This window comes from Oryzias melastigma, linkage group LG14 (genome assembly GCF_002922805.2).
Source record: "Oryzias melastigma strain HK-1 linkage group LG14, ASM292280v2, whole genome shotgun sequence".
Lineage (NCBI taxonomy): Eukaryota > Metazoa > Chordata > Actinopteri > Beloniformes > Adrianichthyidae > Oryzias > Oryzias melastigma.
The window spans coordinates 27,403,980-27,413,954 of NC_050525.1; the positions used below are offsets into that span (position 1 = coordinate 27,403,980).

The window sequence follows — 9,975 nt, forward strand, 5'->3', positions numbered from 1 at the left end:
AGCTTGTTGCTTAAATACTAGCAAAACTTCAAAATAGCCTAAGATCAAAAACGTTAGCCTGTTGCTAAAATAGAAGCTAAACTCTAAATTAGCCTAAAAAACCCCAGTAGATAACAAATTAGCCAAAAACGTTAGCATGTTGCCAAAATATTAATCAAGCTCCAAGTTAGCATAAAAAACCTCAGTAGATGCCAAATTAGCAAAAAAGATAGAATATTGAAAGACTGGTTTGAAATAAACTGCAAACAAAAATAACAACACTAGAAATGTAAGAATTCTTGCAGCTAAAAAAACTCTTAACTGTAAAGCATGGTGGTAGAGTTATGATGGTGTGGGCTAATGAAAAGCCAAAACATTTCCTTCAAGCAGATTTAACATGAGATTTTGGTGAAAAGTCCAACAAAATCATTAGTTTGTAATTATTATTTCACAAAACTATATACCTTCACTTTAACAGATTGTTATGATGCACATTCTAAAGAACCTCAATGAAAATCAAAGCTTTTTCCCATCTAAACATTTTCCCACAAACACTTCCATGATAGTGTCTGATCCCAGTAACGATGGTTTGTACCTGGATTCTCTGCAGGTAACAGAGACGTGCTGGCCAGCCCGGGCTCCTACTTCTTCCTATCCAACAGTGCCGGTCAGGGTGATGAGTGGTTGAAGAGCCTTAACAAGGGAATTTGGATCCCTTTCACAGGTACGAGGTTCAGTACTGAGGTTGGCTCAATAGTCGACCTCAAGTATGGACTCCATGGAACCCAGCCCCTGTTCTACACGACCACAGCTCAGGTCTCCGGTGTTCGTGTTGGTCAGTAGATCTGAACTGGTTCTCTCCTGCAGGGGTGTTTGGTCAGCGTTTGGAGGAGACCGTTCTGTACGAGCGGCGCTACGGCGTACGGGTGGTCCCGATAGTGGTGGAGCAGTGCGTAAACTTCATCAGGGAGCGGGGTCTGCAGGAGGTGGGCTTGTTTCGGCAGCCCGGGCGGAACAGTTTGGTCAGAGAACTGCAGGAAGCATTTGATTCGGGGGAGAGACCATCCTTCGACAGGTTCAGGTTCCGTCTGTCCTTTCATCTGCATTCTGGTCGCGTTGTTTAGAAGATCTTCATTGTTTTGTATTTGCAGTACCACAGATGTCCACACGGTGGCATCACTGCTGAAGCTGTACCTCAGACAGCTGCCAGAACCTCTGGTTCCCTACAGTTGCTACCAGAACTTCCTCTTCTGCGCTCAGAAGATGTCAACCGATCGTACACTGGTAACTGTACCTCCTTTCTTTTCCCACCCTCATTTAACTTTTTTCAGATCACTTCCTGCGATGCAAAACCAGCATTCTAGCAAACTGATTTACCGCCACCCAACTATGTGGTCCAGGGTATTCAACATGATATCAAATCCTTATAGAAAACGCTTCACTGAGTTCTTATTATTAGGACAGGGGTCCTCAGGCCCATTTGGAGAGATTTTTCCTGACAGGAAAATATAGAGACTGTTGGTCACATGATTAGTTGTCATCATCAGAACAGGAATCTACTGTTCTGTTTAAACTCCCTTGAATGCAGCATGTATGAGTCTGTGTCGAAAACTGACCTGGAATACCAAATAAAATGAAGAGAAAGAGGAGGTGAGTACAGACAATGACTCTACAAGCCCTCTATTTGTTTGACTTTCTTTACCATTTCTCTCTTTTACTCCATTTATCACTTTAACTTTCTTCTTCTCCAAGGGTCTGATGGAGTTGAGGAGTCTTCTTCACGAGTTACCGGTTGCCAACTTTAACTTACTCCACTTTATCTGCCAGTAAGGAAACCTCTTGTTTGGTTGGACAGTTTGATACAACTGGATGTTGATGCTTTTTCTGATCAAGAAGTCATGGCTCCTAGTTCCTAGACTTGGCATAGTCTCTAATGTTTCATGGATTGGTAGTGGTGCAGTGGTGCAGTGGTAGGGCGGTCGACTCCTGATCAGAAGTGAGCGGGTTCGACTCCGCCTTGGCCGCCCATGTGTCGAAGTGTCCTTGGGCAAGACACTGAACCCCAAATTGCCTCTGGTGGGAGGTTGGCGCCAGTGTTCGGCAGCGGAGCCACCACCAGTGTGTGAATGTGTGTGTGAATGGGTGAATGGGTCTGTGACTGTGAAGCGCTTTGGGCCCTCGAAGGAGGGTAGAAAGCGCTATACAAGTATACGCCATTTACCATTTAGTTTCTATGCCAGCAACGGGGAACTCTCGTCTCCAAGGACCGCCGTCTGCTTCCATTCCAATAACACGTTTTATTGGCAGGACCAGCCAATGGATAATTGACAAGGATAATTGACAAACCATGACAGTGACCTTAGAGGGCAGGAACTGACCCTTATGGGTACCAACAAATCCTAGTATGCTAGAATGTAATCTGTTGGGTCCTAGTTTGAGTTTGGTTTAAAGTTGGTCCAAATAAAAAAAAAATTGAATGAAATGAGAACATCTTTGTGTGCGCGCAGGTTCTTGAATGAAGTCCAGAGTTTTTCCAGCTGCAACAAGATGAGCGTCCAGAACTTAGCAACTGTGTTTGGCCCAAACATCCTTCGAGCAAAGGCTGAAGACCTGCAAAGCTTAATGGGAGGTAAGCTAAAAAACAAAAAAACAAAGGCTCCACCCGCACAGAGCATATTAAAGTCAGAATGTTGTTGACAACACCTGTTCCAAAGGTGCAGCTCTGGTCCAGACTTTGATGTTGGAGCTGATCAGAGAAAATGAGTCCCTGTTTACTAAAGTTCCTCCACCCATCAACGCACACCGAGCCGCAGGTTCACGGGCGTCATCGAGCGCTCTGATGCAGCCTCATCTTCAGCCGCCGCCCTGCCTTCGACAGCTGTCTCTGCCTCTCATTGCAGACAGCTCTGATGAGGACGGACACGCAGACAACTCCAGGTAAAAAAGAGAATACATCCATTAACCGTCAGACGAACCTTGTTGGACGTGAGGACCATTTGTTCAAGTTTTATGGTCTTCTTCAATGCTAACCCTCTTGCTTGTTTTTCTTCAGTTGCATCTTCTCTGCAGCAGACAAGTTAGATTTATCCTCTGGTCAGAAGAGACGTCTTGGTCATCGACACACTTCCTCTCACCCCGAGAACTGCTTTTATCCCCCACTGTCTTGTAGTCCGCCGCTTCAACACCATTCTGCCAGGAACAACATGGATTTATACCAGGATCTTGATGGTCAGGGACCGTCTCGTCTCATTGAAGCCACCAAAGCCAGCCTTAATGACCAGGAGCCAGACGGCTCCACCTCCACGGCGCTCAAAGGTTGGGGAAAGGCTTGGTCGGGTCTGCAAGACTCAACCGCCTGGAGTTCTGATGGTACCGAGGAGATGGGTGTAGTGCCCGAGACAGCCAGTGGAGGCAGCAGTGAGGCGCAAGAGGACAGCACCCCCTCTGCCTACGACAATCTGGACAGAGCCTCTCTAGATCCACCAGTGGAGATCCCCACAAGTCAAGCAAACTTCTCAGAGGGCCATGTTGGAACTCCTGAAGTAGAGGTTGGAAAACAGGAGACCAAACAATCAACTCCATGGTCTTCTGGAGAGATTTTACCGTTTGATGAGAGCAGTGAAGATGTGGAGGCCGACACTCCTGATTTGTCCCCAAAGAAACCCCAAAAAACAGAACAAACTGGAGACAAAGATCTCCACAACAACAACAATGAGACGCTTCACCCGAATTCTCCGGCCTCCTGTTCTGCTCTCAGTGACAGTCCTCTCAGCACAGGAAGCTCAGAGGTGTTTCTCCCCTCCGCTCCCCCAAACCTCCAGGAGGCGGAGCATCAATTTGGCACCAAGGATACCCACTCCATGGTGGCAAAGCTGCAGCAGCAGATGGTCCAGCAGAAGACAGAGTACCAGACGAGGATAGAGAGGTGAGCAATCATTCCACGGACACTGATGTGTTTTGTACATTTCTTCAGTTTGGCTGGACTGTGGTGTAGTGGTTAGCTCTCTTGCGTCACAGCAAGGTTCAAATCCAAGCAGAGTTCTTTGTGTGCATGTATGGTTTTATTTAGAAACTCTGGTTTTCTTCCCACAGTCCAAAAGCATGCTTTAGATTATCTTATGATTCTGAACCCATCTCAGTGGTCTTGTGGTAGAGTGTCTGCCCTGAGACTGGAAGGTCATGGGTTCAAATCCCGGCCAAGTCAGACCAAAGACTCTAAAAATGGGACCCAGTGCCTCCCTGCTTGACACTCAGCACTAAGGGGTTGGATTGGGGGGTTGAACCTGAAAATTGGTACCTGTGTCTGCAGCTCACCCCTCCCCCAGGGGAGGAGTCATATGCAGAGAACAAATTTCATACACCTAGGTGTGTGACTACTACAGGGACTTTAACAAGGTGTGACCTTACAACTGTGCAGGGTCTACTCAACAGGAGCTGGGATAGGCTCCAGCAACCATGTGACACCTAAAGGGATTCAGTGGATTTGGAAAATGGATGATAACAGAGATAACATCGGGTCATTAATAACAATAAAATAAAATGATCTGGAGGGCCGGATCCGGCCTTGACTTTGACACATGTGCTGTAAGCTGTTGTAGAAGTATTTTGGTCGTACGCAGAAAAAAAACACATGAATGAACATTGTCTCTCTACAAGTCCTTTCACCTCGATAGTTTGTGCGGGTCAGCTAAATGCCCCGTACAGATTTGATCACTTCTAACCCAAAGACAGCACCGTATTCACCCGTAAGCACAGTTGGGACTGAGGTTTAAGGCACCACTACAAGAGAATTTGTTGTTCCAAAGAAAAGTTATGGTCACTTTTCCTGTCCCACACTTGTAGACTCGTCTACGTCCAGGAGCGGTCCCAGCCAGGGAGAAACCAGGGAAAACAACAATCTGATCTTTTATCCCTTCCGCTCTCTTTGGGGTCCAGTTGACTCCAACCACATATTGATATGTGATTTCTTCCATGACAAAGGTGGACAGGATTTTATGTCTGTCATGGACATTAATGAAACTCAAAAATCAAAGATAAAAAAAAGTTCAGCGCACTGTCTTGGGGGGTCCAGATGACCCCACTTTTAATGTAAACAAACTAAGGAGAGCGGAAGGGTTAAAAGAACCGCTCTGATGAAAATCCTGTTTTTGGTGCTTATAACATGTTCTTGTAGCATGTTTATGATAACTGAGGGCATGTAAAGAACATGTAGGATAAAAAAATGCATTTTTGACCTTACTTGTGACAGAAAATATGCTGTGAGGCCCCGCCCACAATCAGAGGTGAATTTCTGATGAACTCCTGGCGCTCTGCAGAAACTATGTACAGATTTGTTTTATTTAGGGTAAAAACGGCATAAAATAACACCACAGGGAACACTTTGAAAATAGATCAGAAGATGATCCGAGTGGATTTTTACACAAACGGAAGACCAGTCTTACTCTAAGTACGTCAAAGATGAGTTTGTAAAGCTGTAGAACCGTCTAGTATCGACTAGAACCTTCATTTGATTGGAGACTTTAAGGGAAGATTAAGGAGTCATAGCTGTGAGTTTTTAGCTCCTCGTGATTCAAAGATCTTTACTTTCAGTGTTGGAGTGATCCATGTCCATGGAGGTTTTCATGTACTCTGCAGGTTGGAGCGCTCCAACGACATCCTGGAGCGGCAGGTCGCCGTCCTCAGGCTCAGTCTGGAGCAGCAGAGGCGGAGCCAAAGCGTCGCCGAGATCAAAATCCGCAACATGGAGCGAGCCAAAGCGGACGCGGACCACCGGAACAGCACCCTGCAGAGGGAAATGGAGCTGTTCTTCCACATGTATGGAGAAATCAAGCGGAGAGCCGACAGAGGAGGACGAGAGGCCGGAAGCATCTGAGGAAAGACTTTCAGGGGTGGGAGGGGTCACATTAAGGGCATTCAGAAAGAGCCTAAACTTGCTCTAGATATTGATGTCCAACCCTTTTCTCTGTCACGGTTCACTGGGATCCAGGACGTTTTTAAGATGATCCCGAAGCTTCGTCACAGATCTCAGTTTCTCCTCTTTCAGACGTTTCTCAAATCCATCCATCCATCTTCTTCCACTTATCTGAGACCGGGTCGCGGGGGCAGCAGTCTAAGCAAAGTCTCAAGTCCACTAAGGTGTTTTTACACTGAATGGTATTTGAATATTCGGTGTAAAAACACCTTAATCCTGCTAGTTCTTGACCTTCATTGTAAGTTAAGAATGAAAGAAACGTCAGATAGCTTTGGGAAGAGTTTTCAAACCACAAGAAACAAAAATCAGAAGTGGGTGATGTCAGCAAAATGAAAGAAATAAATCTGTTTTACTTATAATCTGTGTTTAGACAGTGAGGCAGTCAACATTTATCCTTTTAGGTCTAATGGTCATTTTGAGCAGAGGTCCTCAAACTGCGGCCCGCGGGCCGAATCAGGCCCGCCTCAACATTTGGCACGACCCCCCACACACTGACAGAAACGCTGATCGAGACCCACAGAGAACGTGACTTTTTATTCCACCTTCTGCAGTCGGAACTGTGGCGGGAGAGGAGGGAATGTTCATTCACTTTCTCTTCACTTCCTTAATATTATTGTTTTTCTTCTGTATCTTTTTTGGACTTCTATAACTCTTTGGTTCATTTAACTACTAAAATATTCAGCTATTTTTATGCTAGCTTTTTTGTGGCTGTTTTGGCAGATACTAAAGATTTCTAGGCTATTTTGGGTTTTAGCTAATATTTTAGCTTTTAGCTAAATTACACATTTTACCAGTTTTTTAGGCTAATTTGGCATTTAGCCTAAATTTCAGCTACATTCTAGCTGTTTTGGCTAATTTAGAATTCAATTTCTAAATTTCAGCATCTTCAGACTATCAGCACTAGCATCTAGTCTTAATTATTTTTTTCTATGAGATTACAGAAATGAATCATTTAAAATTTGGCTATGTTTAGCTTTCTGTAAAACCCTAAATGTTTTTTAAGGCTGTGATTGTTACACTCTTATGTTAGCCTACAAGGTGACTCCGCCCCCCGTCAGAGAAGAAAACAGTTATGTGGCCCTCAGAAAAAGTTTGGGGACTCCTGCTTTAGACTGAAATTTGCTCAACTTTATTTCTGCATGAGTCACACCTAAAAATCAGATTTTTATGTTTATTTTAAGTTTGTTTTGTCACACTTTTGGATCACGTTTATCACCTTTCCACTCATAAAAAGAGGTTTTGATTTATTTCAAATGAACTTGTTGCACAAATTTAAACAATTTCCAGTGAAAATGAGGCTTTGGGAGTTAAAAAAAATGCAAAAATGTTTGGAAACTACCATATGTACGCTGTCTGTCATTACCAAGGACATCCAGACTCTCATCTGCTGAAGATGATGATTTATGAGTTCATGCTTAAAGTTCTTTCTAATCATCTTCAGCAAACGTTTATCCAAAACATGTTTTGAGTGGACAATGTTCAGTTTCTAGAGGAGTTTCAAACCTTTTTGTGTTTTAAATGAACTTGTTGACTCAGCTTTCTTATCTTTCAAACTCAAGAGCAAAAGTCCAGAAGATTCTGGAGGTCAAACAAAGGAAACTGTAATAAATGAGAGAAAAGCTGAAACTTTGAGCTGAAACAGAAAAGAACAGGTGTTTCAGGAACAAACTCGCCTGTCTGCATGATCAGGTTTTTCCAATAAAACTTCTCCAGCAGTGAACCTGCTGTCTGATTATTGAAGCTTCAGGATGAATCGTTGTTGGGGTTTTTAACCCTTTAACACCAGAACTCCAGTGGTTATGTTCTTTGATTTACAGGAACGTCTCAATCGTTAACAGGATCATTCCAGTAGATTGTAAAGGAGAAAAGCGGCTCGATGAGCTGATTTTCTCCTTTACAATCTACTGGAATGATCCTTTTAACGGTTGAGAAGTTACAGTATGTTGAAGATTTTGTGTTAAAGGGTTAAATTTGAACTTGTTTACATAAAAAAACTGATAGCTGGTATAATTTTTGTTATTCAGAAGGGGCTCCATCCGGACTGAAACGGGTGAAAGTGAAACTCACCGGGAAGACGAACCTCCCGGGTGGAACCACGAGGAGTTTTTCCAAGAAGGAATCTTCATAAATCCAGGATCTCAAAGGTCTTAATCCTGGTTCACACTGGACGCGGAAGCGGTGCGGAACGGAGGCCGCTTCCATGCGGCGCCCATGTTGACCTGCGGCGGGGGTCTCCATCCTGCGGCTCTGGAGCCACATGAGGCTCTTTTATCTCTGTATTGTGGCTCCCTGATTAAAGACAGATCAAATGTTTTTATTTTGAAAAGTGATTAGAGAAAAAAATAAGAACAAATGTTAAAAAAAACCTTTACTCATTCATAAACAGCTGAAGAACCACGTTTTACAAGTCAAACTAAATAAAAATGTTGAAAGATTTTTAGATTAGATTCTAGAGCACCCATTAAGTACTATGAGATTACAAGGCAGATTTTCTACTTTTAAACAAATTGAATGGTTTTAAGTCTGCTTTGTAGCAGTCGGCGAGGTAACACCCATATGTCCCTTTAATTATCCTTACTTCCAATTATTCTCTCAAATTCCTTCAGTAAGTAGAATAATTGTAACAACAATTACCATAAGCAGCTGAGACTCTTTTTAAACCATAAATCCACTAAAGTAAAACGTAAAAACGACTTTTCTCCAATTTTTTCCAGAAGTGACTGAAGCTCAAAGACGCAGGAATCCAGACTCCAAATGACTGGAGAGAATCAGACTTTTATTCTCACATCGTTTTGGCAAAAACCAACAAAAAAGACAAAACTTTACAAACTACAAAGCAAACAGTCCTAACCGAGAGTGGGAGGTTCAGTCAGTACAACAGCGGAGAGAGGCGGGGTCAAAGGTCGAGGGGGCGTGTCACACCGCTGTGAGGAAAACATCAACACGAACATCGACTGACAGCTTCAGGAAATGTGAGATGATTCCATCAGACAGGAAGTGCTGCATGTTTTTCTGCTGCATCCTTTCAGAATAAGAGCTTTGCTGACATCAGCGCGGCGTTTCATGAAGCTCAGCTTTCTTCTCCTGAACCTCCTCAAAAGAAAAATCCCACAAACCGACGGAACTTCAGTGATCAGGAACTTTTCCTGAGACGCCTTCACTAGAAACATGGAATAAGTTTCTCTTTTGGTTTCTACTGGAATGAAGGAGGCGGGGCTTCTTCAGTGTTCTGAAGGAGGCGGGGCTTCTTCAGCCTTCAGAGCGTCTCCTGCGTCCTGAAGGAGGCGGGGCTTCTTCAGCCTTCAGAGCGTCTTCGGCGTTCTGAAGGAGGCGGGGCTTCTTCAGCGTCCTGAAGGAGCTGATAAAGTGCTTCGGAACCAGCGGCTGAACATCCAGAGGTCCAGACCTGGATGTGGCGGGAATGTGGATGGAAGTGTGAGTCCACAGCAGCTCTGATGACACGACAGAGTCCACAGAGCGACGCACAGAGGAGCTGCAGGAGACGGCGAGGACGGCGGGACACCACAGTGAGACGCGCTGCTGCCGGTTCCGGTACCGGAGGATCACTGATGGATGAAGCAGCTCCAGATCAGAGCAAAAACAAACGAACATCCAAACAGCTACAGAACCAGAACACTGACAGCAAGCAGAGGTGGGCGGGGCTACAGTGTCAGGAAGCTAGAAGCCCGACGGCGTGAGGATGTTCATGTCGCGGTGCTTGAGCTTGTGCGGGCGCGCCCCCTGCCGTCGGCCCTCCACCGTGGGGATCTCCATCTTGGGGGGGGACACCTTCTGAGGGTCGTCAGTCAGGCGGGCGGCCTGTGACTTCATCACCTCCATAGGCGTCGGCTTCTGGGCTCCACGGTACGCCTGCAGCGCAAAGCCTGCTGGGATAGGAACGCAGCGTTAAAATGTAATTTCAACTACACAAAAAAACGACTAAAATGTGATCCTGAAAGAAAAAGAGACAAAAGGTTCAGTACAGTTTGGACTTTATAAGAAATTCTGAACCTTTTGGTGACTCA

At 44.7% G+C, this 9,975-nt stretch overlaps 2 protein-coding genes across 3 annotated transcripts in view; one reads left to right on the forward strand and one right to left on the reverse strand.

Annotated features, from left to right (window-relative positions):
- Positions 1-567: 567 nt before the first annotated feature.
- On the forward strand, positions 568-6,732 carry LOC112141009 (rho GTPase-activating protein 22; the record flags this gene model as incomplete). The annotated part of the gene is made up of 8 exons (XM_024264060.2): positions 568-703; positions 847-1,054; positions 1,131-1,263; positions 1,732-1,805; positions 2,487-2,608; positions 2,694-2,916; positions 3,032-3,904; positions 5,614-6,732. Coding segments are annotated over 8 exons (2,007 nt in total), but the record flags the coding sequence as incomplete, so codon positions are not given.
- Positions 6,733-8,705: 1,973 nt separating this feature from the next.
- Positions 8,706-9,975, reverse strand: part of LOC112141258 (putative monooxygenase p33MONOX) — a 9,066-nt gene continuing 7,796 nt past the window's right edge. The window contains exon 9 of one of the 2 annotated variants that reach the window (XM_024264375.2): positions 8,706-9,834. In XM_024264375.2, coding sequence (XP_024120143.1) covers positions 9,629-9,834 — 206 coding nt within the window. In that variant the 3' untranslated portion in view covers positions 8,706-9,628. Of the gene's footprint in view, positions 9,838-9,975 lie in introns of both variants that reach the window. The other variant, XM_024264366.2, reaches the window with a different exon arrangement.